The sequence below is a fragment of the Laccaria bicolor genome, genomic scaffold, assembly GCF_000143565.1.
Source record: "Laccaria bicolor S238N-H82 LACBIscaffold_175 genomic scaffold, whole genome shotgun sequence".
Classification (NCBI taxonomy): Eukaryota; Fungi; Basidiomycota; class Agaricomycetes; order Agaricales; family Hydnangiaceae; genus Laccaria; species Laccaria bicolor.
In genome coordinates this window covers 2,201-18,333 of record NW_001890034.1, presented here as the reverse complement: position 1 = coordinate 18,333, position 16,133 = coordinate 2,201, and the positions used below count along the sequence as shown (strand labels likewise).

The 16,133-nt window shown below is 47.9% G+C and overlaps 7 protein-coding genes across 7 annotated transcripts; 2 read left to right on the top strand and 5 right to left on the bottom strand.

The window, feature by feature from the left end:
• Positions 1 to 227: 227 nt before the first annotated feature.
• Positions 228 to 2,249, bottom strand: LACBIDRAFT_335888 (uncharacterized protein; the record flags this gene model as incomplete). Its single annotated transcript, XM_001890793.1, is given in 9 exon segments — positions 228 to 462; positions 544 to 762; positions 905 to 1,031; positions 1,148 to 1,241; positions 1,480 to 1,499; positions 1,622 to 1,633; positions 1,857 to 1,883; positions 1,903 to 1,963; positions 2,022 to 2,249. 9 exon segments carry the CDS (start codon positions 2,247 to 2,249, stop codon positions 228 to 230), a joined length of 1,023 nt encoding a protein of 340 aa, XP_001890828.1.
• A 1,922-nt stretch (positions 2,250 to 4,171) lies between these two features.
• Positions 4,172 to 4,601, top strand: LACBIDRAFT_299531 (uncharacterized protein; the record flags this gene model as incomplete). The annotated part of the gene is made up of 1 exon (XM_001890795.1): positions 4,172 to 4,601. The coding sequence occupies one exon, from the start codon at positions 4,172 to 4,174 to the stop codon at positions 4,358 to 4,360; it is 189 nt and encodes a 62-aa protein (XP_001890830.1). The 3' UTR covers positions 4,361 to 4,601.
• Positions 4,602 to 5,616: 1,015 nt separating this feature from the next.
• Positions 5,617 to 6,053, bottom strand: LACBIDRAFT_256799 (uncharacterized protein; the record flags this gene model as incomplete). Its single annotated transcript, XM_001890792.1, has 2 exons — positions 5,617 to 5,895; positions 5,994 to 6,053. Coding segments are annotated over 2 exons (339 nt in total), but the record flags the coding sequence as incomplete, so codon positions are not given.
• Positions 6,054 to 10,069: 4,016 nt separating this feature from the next.
• LACBIDRAFT_335886 (uncharacterized protein) lies at positions 10,070 to 11,228 on the bottom strand (the record flags this gene model as incomplete). The annotated part of the gene is made up of 2 exons (XM_001890791.1): positions 10,070 to 10,308; positions 10,883 to 11,228. 2 exons carry the CDS (start codon positions 11,226 to 11,228, stop codon positions 10,070 to 10,072), a joined length of 585 nt encoding a protein of 194 aa, XP_001890826.1.
• Positions 11,229 to 11,240: 12 nt separating this feature from the next.
• Positions 11,241 to 11,579, top strand: LACBIDRAFT_299528 (uncharacterized protein; the record flags this gene model as incomplete). The annotated part of the gene is made up of 2 exons (XM_001890794.1): positions 11,241 to 11,393; positions 11,445 to 11,579. The coding sequence occupies 2 exons, from the start codon at positions 11,241 to 11,243 to the stop codon at positions 11,577 to 11,579; spliced, it is 288 nt and encodes a 95-aa protein (XP_001890829.1).
• A 430-nt stretch (positions 11,580 to 12,009) lies between these two features.
• Positions 12,010 to 13,169, bottom strand: LACBIDRAFT_299526 (uncharacterized protein). The gene is made up of 5 exons (XM_001890790.1): positions 13,100 to 13,169; positions 12,896 to 12,935; positions 12,565 to 12,847; positions 12,413 to 12,511; positions 12,010 to 12,351 (listed from the first exon to the last, which is right to left on the bottom strand). Exons 1-5 carry the CDS (start codon positions 13,162 to 13,164, stop codon positions 12,200 to 12,202), a joined length of 639 nt encoding a protein of 212 aa, XP_001890825.1. The 5' UTR covers positions 13,165 to 13,169; the 3' UTR covers positions 12,010 to 12,199.
• A 2,039-nt stretch (positions 13,170 to 15,208) lies between these two features.
• LACBIDRAFT_299525 (uncharacterized protein) lies at positions 15,209 to 16,059 on the bottom strand (the record flags this gene model as incomplete). Its single annotated transcript, XM_001890789.1, has 3 exons — positions 15,209 to 15,522; positions 15,582 to 15,839; positions 15,978 to 16,059. 3 exons carry the CDS (start codon positions 16,057 to 16,059, stop codon positions 15,209 to 15,211), a joined length of 654 nt encoding a protein of 217 aa, XP_001890824.1.
• Positions 16,060 to 16,133: the final 74 nt, after the last annotated feature.

Sequence of the window (16,133 nt, the reverse complement as noted above, 5' to 3'; positions counted from 1 at the left end):
CTCTGAGGATCCCCCGGTATCGGTGCGCAGTAGGAGACTGGCTGGAGCAGGTTTGGGAAGGCACAAGGCGCAGGACCTGGCGCCGCGAGCACAAATGCCTACAAGAAACAAGTGAGATAATCAGAGACGCCCCGCCAGTATACGGAATGAGAAAAAGAGAAATGATTACGTAGGCCTCAGGCAAACAACGGCCAACATTGAATACAAATACAAACATACACAATTCATCAGTCCAATTCAGTCGTAATCAGGTCGTAATGATCGTTCTCCTCCTCTCTCTCGGGGTTATCATTGTCATCACTCTGGTTGTTGGCAACCCATTCAACCGCTTCCTTAACCGCTGTACTCAAATTGAAAACATCCTCAAAATCGCCCTTAGTTTCCACATCTGACTTCTTCAAGTTCTTGATCTGCGTGCTTGCTGCGTGCCCTTTTTGTGCTTCCTGTTCTCGTTGTAAAACACTGCGTAGAAGGTCAATGGACTGTCATAAATGATTGGAATGTGGCTTGCATTTGAGCTTGTTCAGGACCCTTCTATTATACACGATGAAGTTTTTTCTGGCGTTCTCGTAGTCCCCATCTTCAACGTAAGCCTTGATGTCAGTTGCAATCTTTCCTTTTTTACGCTCCTCTTCAGTGTCGTCTGCTTGAAAATGAATACCGGCGGCTTTTAAGGCCTCATCTATCGTCATATCGTCCGGTTCACGGCCTGGATACATCAGCATCGTGAAGGCCTTGTAAAACTGGATTCCCGAAGATGCCCTATCGGGGCGCTGGTGTTCGTGATGAAAACCTAAAGCATGACCGAATTCGTGAAGGAAGGTTCTCTTGGTACAGCCGTAACCCCCAAAAAACATCTTCGTTGCTTTGCCGGACTCTAGTTTGCATACATTGCTTGACGCACTGCCAGTCATCTTTTGGCCAGGTGATTAGGATGTTTGAGACACGGCGGTCTTTCGTTTCGCTGAATTCTAAATAAGCGTATTTCATCCATTCGTCCCTCGCAGAATCGAAATCTTCTTGATATTCCTCTAGCAGCGCGGTAACAAAATAGTACTTCAACACAGGCTAAGAAATAGAATTCAGCGACGTGACACGGCTCTTAATGCAAAACGAATTACCGGGGATGTGAGAACCTTGGACTTACTAGTACCACTCAGTTTCACCGCAACAGGCCATACATTCTGGGTAATAATGTGGAAAGGGTTCGACATGACGGGTTTTGTAAACTCGAAGGTAAACTGGAATCAGGAGAGGTAGTAAGTAGGCAGGGCACCGTTAGTAAGACCTTGACAGAATTAAAAGAACCTCGTGTGTCAATTGTCTTTCCTGCATGGGATGAGTTCGTTTAACCGGGATTATCATTCTTCATCCGGAATGCGAGGCTAGATCTCGTGGCAATAAAGTTTTTAATCCTTTATTTCCTCAAATAATGTTCATCTGGTCGAATCAATTGAGTAAATTGTGTTCGTAGCATACATTACCGATGCCCGCAACCACTGTTGGAATATTTTTTAATAAATCAGGCTCCAGTCCCACACTTGCCTTGTATCACAATAAATCTGGCATCGCAGTGGTGGATCGCCCCATCATTGGAATATAGAAAATATAGTATACATACTTCCCAAGTATCCTAGTGGTTGAATACATTAGAAATCTGCATATCTGTAGTCCGTTTCTAGGTTTATGTATAACGAGAGAATAACGCGAGGGTATTTGAGGTTCGTATGTACATAGTTGTATTGATGCTGATACGAAACTTCAAACGTCCAAAGTATATCAATCTAAAGTAGCCGCAAATTCGTCACATAAACCCGGTAAGAAAAATCTAGACAAGCGACACGCCAAGTACTCACCAACTTCGGACCAGAAGCGCATACGCGCTTCGCGTAATTATTTAACAGGGAACGGCACTGGCGGGGCAGAAAGCGTCGTTGACGTTATAGATCAACGTGCCGTCAGCCTAGTCAAGGTCATCAGTAAACAATGCGATGGTACGAGTGCGGCGAATCGTTCTGTACCACTTTGTAATCGCAATAATAAGTCATGCCGTCCTTCAAGAATTGGCAGTGGAGTGGGTCGCTTCCGGCCTGTTGTTGGAACTTGAACAGTCCTTGATTGGGGGGGCATTTCCAGCAGGCTTGAGCTGCCGCTTGGGCTTTAGGCGCCGCTTGGCCTTGAGGCACCGCTTGGGCGGATACGAGCAGGGCGCTTGTGAGGACGGCGAGGATTGCGGTGAAGGAACGCATTTTCGAGGTAAAGTTATGGAAGTAGTGGTTTTTTCTTTGAGGGAGGATTGAAGGGTTTGTTTGATGATTTTGGACTGGAGAGATGAGGCGCTTTTAAATAAAATCCTTCATGCAAGCAAACTTGAGACGGAATTTTCGGCATGGCCATCGTACACTACAGGGTCAAACCCGCAGCCATCCATTGTAAAACGCGAAATTCACCCAGGTCAATGCTTGATGCTTCTCCCCACACGAATTACTGCGCGTCAAGAATTTTGACTGTTGCCAACGTGAACTGCGATATGCCGCAAGTCTCAAATTTTCTTCGAAAAGGAAAGAGACGGTTGGCGGCTTACCTGGATTGGGTGGTGAAATTGCAGTAGGGGATAAGAACGTTGAGGTCTGTAAGACGCAGTGTCAATAAATTTCAGAATTCGTAATATTAACTGATCAAGCCTCAGGTCATGTCTCCTAAGTTTCGATCGATTCTGCATTTTTCAATGGGTGATCTGGCGGATCCGAAGAAGAGTGAACTGCGCAGCTGCTCCACACTCCGCGTGTTTTTTGGTCCCGGTGTTCGGTGGGTGCGAACCTGAGCGGTTGCACGCAGCAAAGGTCCTAATTTTTGAAGGAGACAAAGTTGAATTGCGGCATCCAACAATAAATTTATGGTTCATTAAATAAAAGCTTACCTATTTCCCGTGAAAGAGCTCTTAAGTTGTCCATGCCGTGTTCAAGGACTCGTTTCAAAACCCGGAGGTGTTGTCTTCAAATTCGGGGGCTCCTTTTCAGAATCGGAGGTTCGAATCATCTGCCGGTATGATGTGGCCGTCTCGTTTTAAAAATAAGCCTCGTAACGACAGATTTTTGTTTCTTTCCTGTGCGTCGGGTGCGGAAACTGTCCGGCGATTCATCATCGTCTGGAATCTGGATATTCAACTTATTGAGAATTCTTGTCAGTAATGAGTGGGTTGGACCGGGAAATTTTACCCGTTGTTGGTTCACGGCGATGCTGCGCAGCACGGCTGGAGACGGCGGTCTTTGTGGAAGAAATGGAAAGACAATTCCTAAAGCAAAGAAACTGAAGCAGTCCACGTGTGCGCTTCTTCGTGAAACGTAAACTGCTCGCTTGAGGTTCATGGAGGTGGGACCCCAACATCGACTAGATCGTGAGGTACCAATAGCCACCCCCTAATCCCGATAATCATGGTCAGCCATTCAATGACGTCACCTAGGTCCATGTGATGGATAAGCAGATCCCCATTTCTTGAAATTTGAATGGAACGACAGCGGCCTGGCGACGAGAGCGAGTGGTAGACCCTGAAAAGAGCGCCACGTCTGTCCGCGGGTTACTTTGGTTGGGAAATGTAATCGACGTGGTCAGCGCAAAGTCCGAGATCGACGCTATCAAGGTGTGTCCACAGACCTGTGAACCTTCTTCCTCGCTGTCAAACGCACATTTTCTCCAGGATCAATCCCCGGACTCCATAGTTGCAATGACAACGGCCAGACACATCGTCTCGACCTCGCTCGCAAGATGCTATTTCTTCATCTCCTCGAACAAACACCGAAATCTCGTTTTGCTTGCGGGATCTCAACCTCTGTTGAAAAACTCGTCATCAAATATTCAGCCCAGGCCACCGGCCTCCCTATTTCTCCAACCCTCCGCAACGACTGGTCATCTTTTTCTCCTCTCTCGTAGAGCATTGATGTACCTTCTTGAGACATACAACGGCATTCAGAAGGGTCTCTGTCCGCCAGAACGTTGAGAGCAGGGAGTTGCCCCGAGACGATGAAAGATGGAGTAACGGCGAGAGCGAGGACTCTCTCCGAAGCGTGAAGAGTTTCTCCTCTTCGAAGCGTGGAGAGTTTCTCCAGAGCGGCAACCCACAAGGGCGAGAGAGGGGAATCTTGTCAGGACAACGACGGCCTCCCCGCCGTCCATGGGCACCACGGAGTCTTGTCACCACGTTGAGAGCAGCTCAAACATCAAGAGCGAGGGGTTTCTGCAGAAGGTTTATAACGGAGAGTCTCGCCGACACATCGAGAAGAGGGAGCATTGTCACAAGATAGAGAGCTGGGTGCCCCGCCAGAGCAATGAAAGGACGAGAGGGGAAAAAGTCTTGCTGTGACGATAACATTGAAGATTCGGTAATCTGGCCAAAACTTCAAGAACTGAAAGTCTCTCCAGATGGTCATTGATACAGAATGGGAGAACGTCCGGGGAGTATCATCACGTCGTCATCATGTCAACAAGAGTCCTAGCAAATTTCTGCGATGAGTATTATGCCCACTTTGGTATTTTCGTGTGTGATAGTACAACGGTGATAGGAAGGATAGGGAGTAGAATTTAAGTTGAAAAAGTCTGGAAATAATGATAGGAGAAGATGGGGGGTAGTTTTGCAAGACGACGGACGACGAGGGCAGCTGAGGTATATCAAATCTGTATAGAAAACGACCGGTCTGACTCCTGAAACGGTATTAGCAGCGACTAATCCAAGAGCATTCGATATACCATTGGAAAAGTTTAATACAACGGATCCACCTTAATCCCAATGTTCCCATCACCCATGCCCATCCCAAAGTCGATCCAAATCTCCCTCCTCAAGTAAAAGGCATACCACACGATGAAGATACAGAAAGCAACGAGTGAAGCGCATGCATATGGTGAAGGCGGAGGCGGATTGAATCGCGGGTCGGCCTCGAATGCCATCATGATGCGGAGTTGGCGGGTGTGTGCCAAGTATGAGTGATGCGGAGCATGGTGTTCAGGGTCTTCGTCAGCGTCGAAGGATATTGAACATGTGCGGAACGGCCTAGAGATGGAAGGGTTGGAGGTGGGGACGAGCTCGTAGCCTGCAGGCCGCAGCGGTGGCCATGATGAGCTTGACGTCGTGATGGTTGAGAGGAAAGTGCGTTGCCATTGTTTGGCGACGATGTCGAGCCTCTTGTCACAATACCACGACTATCATCTAGCTAGCGCTCTTTCTCCCCGCAATCATTGCAGACATTCCGGTTGAAGATTTGACAACGACAACGAAGGCGTGCCGCCCACAACATCATCATCGAAGGACAGGGGTACAATACCGACTTCACATAGGTGCCAAGTTTTCTTCCAGAGATACGTAGCCACGGCTGATACTTGCTCACAGGCCCAAAATTCCAACCACAGATGGGGGGAAATGGTGACATACCTTCCGATAAAGCGCTGTTTCTTGTGGTTTCCGTCATACCAGAGAAAGAGCAAATCGACGTTGAGAGGACCCCTGGTCTTGTTTGGCCAGTGATATTGACCTCTCTCCGCATCCTAGAGTGTTTCCCTGCCATCCCCGCCGTGGAAGCATCATCGGCTACTCAAATTGCTTTTCATGAAATAGGTAGCCAGAGCTTAGGATCCCCGAATTCGATCTGCTAGTAACATGCCAAAAGTCGCCGTTATGACAGACCCAATCATAAAACCCACAATCGCTATTATGAATCTTGAAATGGGGAATTGGCCCCGCGGCAGAGCTGTCTGAATGGCGAAATGTCGCCGGGTGCCTATGATCAACAAAGGTGAGCAGCCGATCAGATTGAGTTGACCGAGAGATAGGATGATTGCCGAGAGATAGGATGATTGCCATGAAAATGATAGTAGCCCCAAGCGGTTGAGAGATGGCCTTCGTTTCTACTCCAACATTGAATGATTGCATGAGCGCTACCCCCACTGGTTCATTTCCCATTAGTTCTCATCGAGATGAGGTAGGTATAACAGGGCGTACCAACACCGGAGGACGCCATCCCTAAACTCGTTCTGACATAGGCGAGAAAAGTGCGCTCACCGGCTGGTCTCTTGCGACGCTTCCGCGATTGGCCAAGGAGAAGTTGATCCTCGAGGCAATTGGGTCACGGAACATCGGCCCTGTTTGGAAGGACAATCGATAATCAAATCCAAATCGAATCGTTGATCCAACACAAATGCTTGGCGTTTCTCCCATCATGATCGGGCGCTTCACTTCTTCCATTCCCACCACGACCACGACCTAAAAACACAAGCATCTTTACACCAGATGTCCAATGCTTGACCGCGCAGGAGGTGTCATCGTGTCAGGCGCCAGCGCCCTCACTGAAGTCCATGGAAATTATACATCGGGTGAGTTTTGACATGTAAGTAGTAATCTGCAACGCTAGCGCTCAAACCGGATTTCTACTATGAACGAAACTCAGTTACGCATATCAATGGCCCAAGTGTATTGACAGGCGGACACGGTAACTCTCTTCCCTTTTCTGACAGAAAATGACTTCACTAATAGGTTTCAGGCCTCCAATTTCTTCAAACAAACATCGCAGCCAGCGCAATGCACAATTCCAAAGGACGCTACGCCGACGCTCCGAGATGCCACAAGGATACACGAAAAGCCGTTCTCAAAGACATAACAAATTGGGTCTTAGACGATTCCAAAGATACTCTGATCCTTTGGCTCAGCGCCCCAGCTGGCTTCGGCAAGTCAGCCATTTTGCAGACTATAGCCGAAACTTTCCATGATTCCAAGGGGCTCGCTGCTAGTTTTTTTTTTGCACGTACCGCTCCTCAGAGAGACACTGAGACTCACCTGATTGCGACTATTGCTGCGCAGCTGGCAAAATCAGTTCCAGTGACTAAGCCTTTCATCGAGCAAGTCGTGCTGGATGACCTATCAATATTTGAAAAGGCGTTGCCCGTTCAGATGGAACTTCTTGTGGTCCAACCTCTGATCCAGGCTTCGTTTCAGGCGGAATGGAACTACCCATGGCCTTCATTGCTTATTATTGACGGTCTTGATGAATGCAACGACGGGAAAGTTCAGGCCGATATCTTACACATGTTCAACGACGCTCTTTTGAAAATCAAGTATTCATTACCTAGACTATACCTCCTCATCGCCAGTCGAGAGGAGCCCGCCGTCTCCGATGTATTTGAGGACAGGCTTTCCACCATCACCCACCATATTGTTCTCGACGGTTCTTACGATCCTGATCACGACATAGCAACATTTCTTCGGAGCAGCTTTTCAGATATATATCACCGCCGGCGCATTCGCTTTCCTTCGATGTCCTCCCTCCCCCAGCCATGGCCATCAGAAAAAGTAATTTCATTCCTTGTTCAAAAGTCATCCAGCCAATTTATTTTTGCGGCGACGGTGATTCGATTCGTCGATGAGGAGCGTAAGGTCCCTTCCGCACAGCTCGAGCTTATTTTGGATATCTGTGAATCACTCGACGCTTCTCAACACATCACCAATCCCTTCGTCCTCATTGATCAACTGTACACGCATGTTTTGCGATCGACTTTGGAAATCAAGAAAGTCATCTCATTTCTTGGGGCTATCTTTTGTTTACAGCGTAACCAAGCCCCAACGCCTGCTTTATTGGAATCCCTTTTCGGTCTCAAGTCGGAAGAGATGGTAACTCTCTTCTGGGACTTACACTCCCTCATCTACCTACCAGCGTGCAGGACCCATTCCATTCATTTCTATCATGCTTCGTTCAGGGATTATTTGGTAGATCGCCACAGATCGGAAGATCTCCACACCGATGAACATGCGGCACATTCGCTGCTTTTAGAATCATGTATGCGCCAACTCTCAAAAATACCCAATTCTAAGCGGCGGCGAGTGAATAATAACCCTGCTTTGAAATATAGCACGAAAGCTTGGTTCAGCCATTACTCGCGTGGCAATTCAATAAAGGCCGGGTCGATGGACGGGCTTTTAGAAACTTTCAAGCCGAATTCGCATTGCTTCAGCCTTTCCGATTCGACAACGCTAAAGAAACTTGTTTATTGGTGGGAGATTTATGGGACACTACGAAGCGATTTGCATGATAAGGCAAGCACTCAGTTTCGTCTGACATCAAAAATTTACGTTTCCTGTAGTGCAATTTGAAAAAGTGCAGCCCAATTTGCTCCGGACTCAACTCAGCGCTTGACCAGCATCTACTTTCGTGGCTAGGGGGGTTCTCGTGGACGAAGTCAGTGGTTGCTCTGTTATGGCTATCACTGTCGTTTGGCACTTGGGAATCAAGGATGTGGAGGCCCACTGGCCACTTCACCCTCCTGACAGAAATTGGATGGCTTTGGGATTTCACTGACCAGCATCTTGATGATTTTAGACATGGGGACAAATTTCTCCAACTCCTCCAATCATTCTTACAAGATCCCAAACGATGTCGTCATCTCTCTGTCGGAAAGGCTGATTCTATCGGTCATTTCGCTCACCTTTGTGCGCAAACTGTCCTGAACGAATCCTTGAGTTCTCCAGCCAACGCGGAAAATCAGGGGTATTTGCAATCGTTTTTTTTATAGATCGGTAACAAATTAACGAAAATTGGAAGGACAATTTTTTACCTCCACAATATCCTGCTATCAATTTTGCTGTGGGGAAATCCTTTCGAAGGTGGAAACTCTCAACACCAATCTTCAAATATCGATAATTTTTTCGTCGGAAAACTTGAACATATCAAGGTGAGAGCTGGCATTCCCTTACGCGGCACATGCTGTTGGAAATCTAGAATCTGGCAATCTAGTCACTGCTCAGCAACCCTGAAGCCTTTGCGGAGATAGCGAACAAGAAATTCCATGTAATTCATTTGAAATGTTTGCATGCCGCTGCTTATTCGCCTAATTACAGGAGGACGCCCCAAGTGAGCTACCTTATAGGCAGAGCGACGAGTTACGCCAAAACACAGAGAGTGTTAAGTTTTATGAGAACTTCAAAAGTCTCAGGGAGACGCGCCAGAGATCAAGGGTAGGGAGCTCCGCAGCGTTGAGAGCAGGCAGTAGAGAAGGAAGGCTTGCCAAAACGCCGAGAGCAGGTGGAATGGCCGGCACTTCGAGATCGGGCGGTTCCTCCAGAGGTTCCAGAGTGGGAAGTCGCCTTGCCAAAACGTCGAGACTCGGAGGAGCATGAGCTAGTTTCCCAAAAACATCAGCGCTGGGGGAGAGGAGGATCCTCCTCAACTTTCTGGGAAGAGGAAGATTACGCATTTTCCGAATTTTCGGTGTGTGGAGAATCTTGGATATAAGTTGGGAATAGGGATAGGAGAGGATGGTATGCGGCATCATTGCGGAGGTGAGTACTCTGACTGTTGCATGTTAGAGAAGACGAGGGCGGCATCGTGGCATAGACTGGTAACCAGTTTGTCCTTGAGAAAGGCAAGTTTGTCGACACCCGCCTTGTCTTGAGAAAGGGACGTCTCAAAGGACGTTTGCTGTGTCAACAAGCTTGTCTTTCTCACAAACAGGCGGTCAACGGTCTAGCATTGGTTTGACGGATGGATGGGGGAGGCAATTTAGATGTATGGTATCTGTTTAAAAGACGACTGGCTAGACTAGTACTCGGAGAATGTTGGAGTGTTGGTGGCATTCAATTCAAGAGTCTTCGACGTATCGCAAATATCTAATCCTTATACGAGGGAATCGCAACCTCGACATTCCCATCACTCATCTCAAAGGTTATCCAAACCTCAAGGGAGAATCAAAAGTAACACACAAGGTCAATAAGAAAAGGAACAAGGGCAGTATGTGCATAGGGTGAATGTGGGTACCATCGATACGGCTACGGATTAGGAAAACACGGCTGACTCGACCTGGTCTCGATTTTGCCATGGGAAAAGCCCTGTGAAGGATCTGACGTGGATAAATTTGTCAGAAAACTTGTATAGCTCAAAGTGAGAGATGACCTCCCCCTACACAAAGCACGCCAACGGACTGTTGCCCTAGTTGAAACTTGACAACCCTGTAACCTTTGCAAATGCAGTCAAGTCGGAGTTTATGGTGGCAGTTTATTTGAACTGTGCACTCCGCCAACAAGTGTTCAAGCAATTTAGGTGCGCTTGCAAAATACCTCATCGGTGAACTGACTCGGGGACTCTTGCCAGATCGTTGAGAGCAGGAAGTTGCCCCGCGGCGATTGAACATGGTGTAACGGCGAGAGCGAGGAGTCTCTGCGAAGCGCGGAGAGTTTCTCGAGAGCGGCAACCTCACCGAAACGACGAGAGAGGGGAATCTTGCCAGGACAAAGACAGCGGGTGGCGATCCGCCAGTCCATGGGCACCACGAAGTCTGGTCACAACGTCCAGAGCAGTGCGAACATCAATAGTGAGGGGTTTCTGCAGAAGATCCATAATGAAGAGTCTCGCCGGCAGATTGGGGTGAGGGAACATAGTCATAAGATAGAGCCGGGCCCCCCGCCAGAGCATTGAAAGGACAAGAGGGGAAAAAGCCTTGCTCTGATGATAACATTGAAAATTCGGAAATCTTGCCAAATTTTCAAGAACCGGGGTCTTCAATACAGAATGGGAGAACGTCCGGGTGGTATCATCACGTCGTCATCATGTCAACAAGGGTCCTAGCAAATTTCTGCGATGAGTATTATGCTCGTTCTGGTATTTTCGTGTATAATAGTACAACAGTGATGGTTTAGGCGTAGGGATTGTAAGTCGGAAAATAATGATAGGAGAAGATGACGGGTAGTTTTGCAATATGACGAGGGCAGCAGGGGTATACCAAATCTGTATAAGGGGGGGCCGGCCTGACTCCTGAGGTGGCGTTAGCAGCGACTAATCCAAGAGCATTCGACATACCATCGGAGAAGTTTAATACGACGGATCCACCTCAACCCCAATGCTCCCATCACCCATGCCCATCCCAAAGTCGATCCAGATCTCCCTCCTCAGGTAAAAGGCATACCACACGATAAAAATACAGAAAGCAACGAGTGCAGCGCGTGCGTATGGTGAAGGCGGAGGCGGATTGAATCGCGGGTCGGCCTCAAATGCCATGCGAAGTTGGCGGGTGTGTGCCAAGTATGAATGATGTGTAGCATCGTGTTCAGGGTCTTCGTCAGCGTCGAAGGGGGATATTGAACGTGTGCGGAACGGCCTAGAGATGGAAGGGTCGGAGGCGGGGACGAGCTCGTAGCCTGCAGCGGGGGCCATGATGAGCTTGACGTCGTGATGGTTGAGAGGAAAGTGCGTTGCCATTGTTTGGCGGCGATGTCCGAGTCGAGCCTCTTGTTGTCTTACCACGACTATCATCTAGCTAGCGTTTACAGCTCTTTCTCCCCGGAATCGTTGCAGAGATTCCGTTTTCTAACCCTCAGGAACCTGGTTAAAGATTTGACGACGTACAGTACCGACCTCACACAGGTGTGTTTTCTTCCCGAGGTACGTAGCCACGGCTGATACTTGTTCCCACAGGCCAAAAATCCCAATCACAGGTGGGGGGAAATGGTGACATACCTTCCGGTAAAGCGCTCACCCCTGTTTCTTGTGGTTTCCGTCATACCAAAGAAAGAGCAAATTGACGTTGAGAGGAACTCTGGTCCTCTTTAGCCATAGATGCGCGGACTCCGAGTGAATAGTCGCCCTACTTTGTACGTCCTCATTGTTGGGGTACTCCACCCCACATTTCTCTTGAGCATCGTTCCTATTGAGGCCCAAGCTTCATCAACCACATAACAGGTAATCTATCCGTTCTTATTCATGACAAGGGAACTAGAATGACACGCCCAAAATTACAGAATCCGCAATGTTCTAGCCTACATCTTGCTTTGACAGCGGACGGAACAACGGTACTGCCAACTCTCGAAGGACTTTCTACAACCCCGTCTGTCACGGTCCTCCACCGAATTCCTTGCTAAGTCTCGGTCTGCTACTACTAAGATATCTTGTTCAACGGTTTGTGTGAATTTACCCCAATGTGTCAAGGGTGCTTGACCATAGTATCTTAAGCATCGATCGGATGCACTCAAGTATTGCCCGTGCATTTAGAGGAGCTTTATATTTACATCGTACGTTCGTGATGAGTTTCGTTAGAATCATAAGTAATCCAGGATTTCCAATCGTCTGTAATATTGACCTCCCTCCGCATCCTGGAGTGTTTCCCTGCCATCCCCGCCGTAGAAGCATCATCGGCTGCTCAAATCGGTTTGCATGAAATAGGTAGTCAGACCTTAGGATCCCCGAATTCGATCTGGAAGTAACATGCCAAAGGTCGCCGTTATGACAGACCCAATCATAAAACCCACAATCGCTATTCCAAATCTTGAAATGGGGAATTGGCCTCGCGGCAGTGCTGTCTGAATGGCGAAGTATCGTCGGGTCCCTATACATGATGTTCAAGAAAGTTGAGAAGATGATCAGTCGAGTGACGAGATTGAATTGACCAAGAGATAGGACAATGATTGCCATGAAAATGATAGTGGCCCCAAGCGGTTGAGAGATGGCCTTCGTTTTCACTCCAACATTGAAGAATTGCATGAGCGCTACCCCTTCCCATTAGTTCCCATCGAGATGAGGTAGGTATAACAGGGCGTACCAACGCCGGAGGACGCAATCCCTAAACTCGTTCTGACATAAGCGAGAAAAGTGCGTTCAGAGGCTAGATGGTCTCTCGCGACGCTTCCGCGATTGGCTAAGGAGAGGTTTATCTTCAAGGCCATGTGAGATGGTATCGGTGCTCCTTTGCTGTCGCCCGTCTCATTTGCGTGTGGAGAACAAGTGGATGCTTCAGGGCTTTGGTTGACTGGGGTAGAAGGTGGAGCGAGGGCTCCATACGTCCGATGGGAAACCTGTGGAAGGTTCGCAAAAGATAACCTTATCTGGGCATATAAGCACATTGCGGACGGAGTTGGTCGAAGGGTATTCACCTGTGAAGAGTTCTCTTGCGTAGCAGGTATGAATTCTCCACTAAAAATTCAAAGATATAAGCACCCAGAAGAGGACTTGAAGAGTAAACGAAAATTTTCTGGAAATGACGGACCATAAGGCCTAAGCGCTAAGCTCTTGGTCCATGTCAAGTTCAGGTTGGAGTGTGAAGCTTGTATACATGGACAGCCTCTTTGTAAACGCACCTAGGCTTGTTAAGACCTTGCTTATGACCTTTGTCTTCTTCATCGGAAGAGCTTGCCATGGCCATGGTGGTTGTTTAGAGAAAGTTCTCAAAAGGCACCATCAAACATGATGGAGATAAGATATCCGTCCTAAACCGAACAAATTCCGTATCCGGATATTGCGCCCTGTAGCACGTAGCACTTGCGTAGCAGTTGCCCACGAGCGCCGCGTACTTATCTGAGACTTGGAAGTTCACTAGTTCACTAATGTAATCGCACAATAGGACTCCGTGCATATCACGCCCGTGGCTTCCCGCGATATCTAATCCTTCCTTGCCTCTTAAACGTGCGCCGCCAGCGAACCACTTGTGGTTTGCAACTAGCAACAAGAAGGTGCATATCTGTCATAATATTAAAGTTGTCTGTATGGCATGATCGTGAACGACGACAAAAGAATTTCGAGTACGGGGAATCGAACCCCGAGCTACCGCGTTCATCATACGCGTGAAAGGCGGTAATGTTAGCCGTTACACCATACTCGATTTTCTGTGGGTTAAGCAAGACACACACATCTCGTCTTGGAAAAGCAGTATGTACATAGTCTGCATTCGACTCCCTCTGGTTGCCCCCCTCGTGGCAACCTCGTCGTATACATACAAGATATCTACCGGAGACGGTGCTTGAATACATACTTGCGCGCAAATCACTAGACATAGAAGTTGACTGACAGCAACATAATCGCCTGTTCAAGTTGAATGACGCACCTGCGTCACTTCGACGAAATTACATGTCTGAGACAGCCTCATTCTCTTGCATCCTTCCTTGATGTGGGTGCTACTCGTCTGTATCGTCACCCTTTCCAGTTCCGCCGTCCTTAATTCGAACACATCATCATCCTCGCAGCTTTCCGCATCCCCGGCGACCTCCACTGCCCCGACCTCCTCCTCCGAGTCTTCCGGGTTTACAAATTCACCCGCATTCGCCGCGATCGTATCTATCCCACGTCCGTCTTTTTAGAATGTCGATCTTTCCTTTGAAATTGACGCATTCTAGTCGAGCTCGCGGCACTTTTTCTACTCGTTAGCTGCGTAGTTATCTGGTGGGATGGCTATGTGCATGCAACCACGCTTGCCCGGGCACAGGCCGTGGTGGTGGCGAATAATACGCTTCAACAGCCCGCGATGAGGGGGATGCCGACTCTCCAAATCCAAAACCCCGCTTCCACGCGACCATCGTTAGATATTACCCTGGCAGATGCTGGATCCGTACGCTCCCTGAATTCTGAGGTGTTCACAACGTCTTCAGAGTCTGACAACTCAACTCCTCGACAAGAGAACACGACAAATTTTCAAGGGTGGTCTTTGAATAATTCCGTTCGCCGCTAGTTTACTTTGTAAAATTAAAATTTGCGGTAATGTGACGCGTATTCAATCAAGCGTCAAAAGATCGACCCTTGCAATCCGAGCATCAATAAAACAGGACGGATCGACAGCATCCTATCACCAATCAATGCGACATCTCTGCAGCTTGTCCCATGGCTTAGTTGGTTACGGCGTCCGACTGTTAGCGAAATGCGTGATCGGAAGATCGAGAGTTCGAGTCTCTCTGGGACAGATATCCGTTGAGTATATTTAAATTTTGAGCCGCGTTGTACAATGTTCTTTTTGTGTATATGACCTCTATCCAATCCACTGATTTCCCTTCTTTCTGTTAGGGGGATATGAAGAATTGAAAGAACCCCGGTTTTCCCCTTGTCCAGCCATATTTGGTGAAGGTTACGACTTGTAGGTGTGCCCGCAGAGACCTCCGAAGGAGATCTTCCCATGATATTGAACAATTGATCAAGGATTCCGAGTTTATGCGTCAAAATGCGTTTGCGTTTGCGGTGGTTGGGCCTCAGTGAAAGATAACTTATGACGGGTTTTCTCGCCTTGCGCCCCATCTTCAAGTTTTTGTTCATCCAATAATCAGCGATGGCTTCAATCATAATCTCTTGGTCACTTTCATTGTAGTCATTTCAAAATTGCAGAATTTTTTTGTTCTTGTACCCGACGTAAGAAATCTGTCCTGAAGCGTTACAGATATAACCAACGACTCGATAACTTTCATATTACACAGATAAACAGACATCTACTTGCTTCTTACTCGATCTGTTACTAACATGCCGAAAGTCGCTGTTATGAGGGAACCAAGCATGAAGGACATGAGCGCAATTCCCACTTTCGAAACGGGGAAGCGTCCGTGAGGCAATTCCTTCTGGATGGAAAAATATCGTCGGATACCTGTGAGTTGCACCACAAACTTGAGATGAGCATCTCGTAGTTCAAGTGGAGTGGTGGAATTACCGAGAACAAGGACAGCGAACGCCATTGCTATCGTTATGGCTCCAAGCGGCTGAGAGAACCTCCTAACTTTTGTTCCAAGATTGAAGAACTGCATGAGCGCTACACCATAAATTTTCCTGCGATCAGACCCAATTCGTTTGATAAATTACAAGACGTACCAATACCCGAGGGTGCGATTCCTAAACTCGTTCTGACGTAGGCGAGAAAGGTGCGCTCAGAGGCCAGATGATCTCTGGCGACACTCCCATTATTGATTAAGGATAAGTAGTTGAACTTTTGAGCTCGAGGCGACGGCTGCCTTGCTACTGCTCGCCTTTGCGTTTGAATAAATGTTTTCTGAGTTGGAAGCCTCGTCCATCGGGGAAGGGGGCGACGCAAGAACCACACCCGGCGCGCGATCGGCAACCAGCGGAGAGCTTCATTATTTCAGGATGTAGTATGGACCAAGATTGTTGTAAATTTAGCCACCAGTGATGTTTCTTGGAAAATAGAGGGGAAGTCTCGGCTGGTAAGTTAGCATCTACACATCAGAAATTCAATAATCTTGAAAACGCCTTCAACTTTCTGAGGGATCTCGAAGAGTTGACAATTTGAAAAAAATTGTAATGCACCTAGGCTACTGGAAGCTTTGTTCATGATAAGTAGTAGTCCGATGAAGTCGCCTTGCGTGCGTGTGATTTTCTGAGGCTCCGAGAATATATACGAACGGA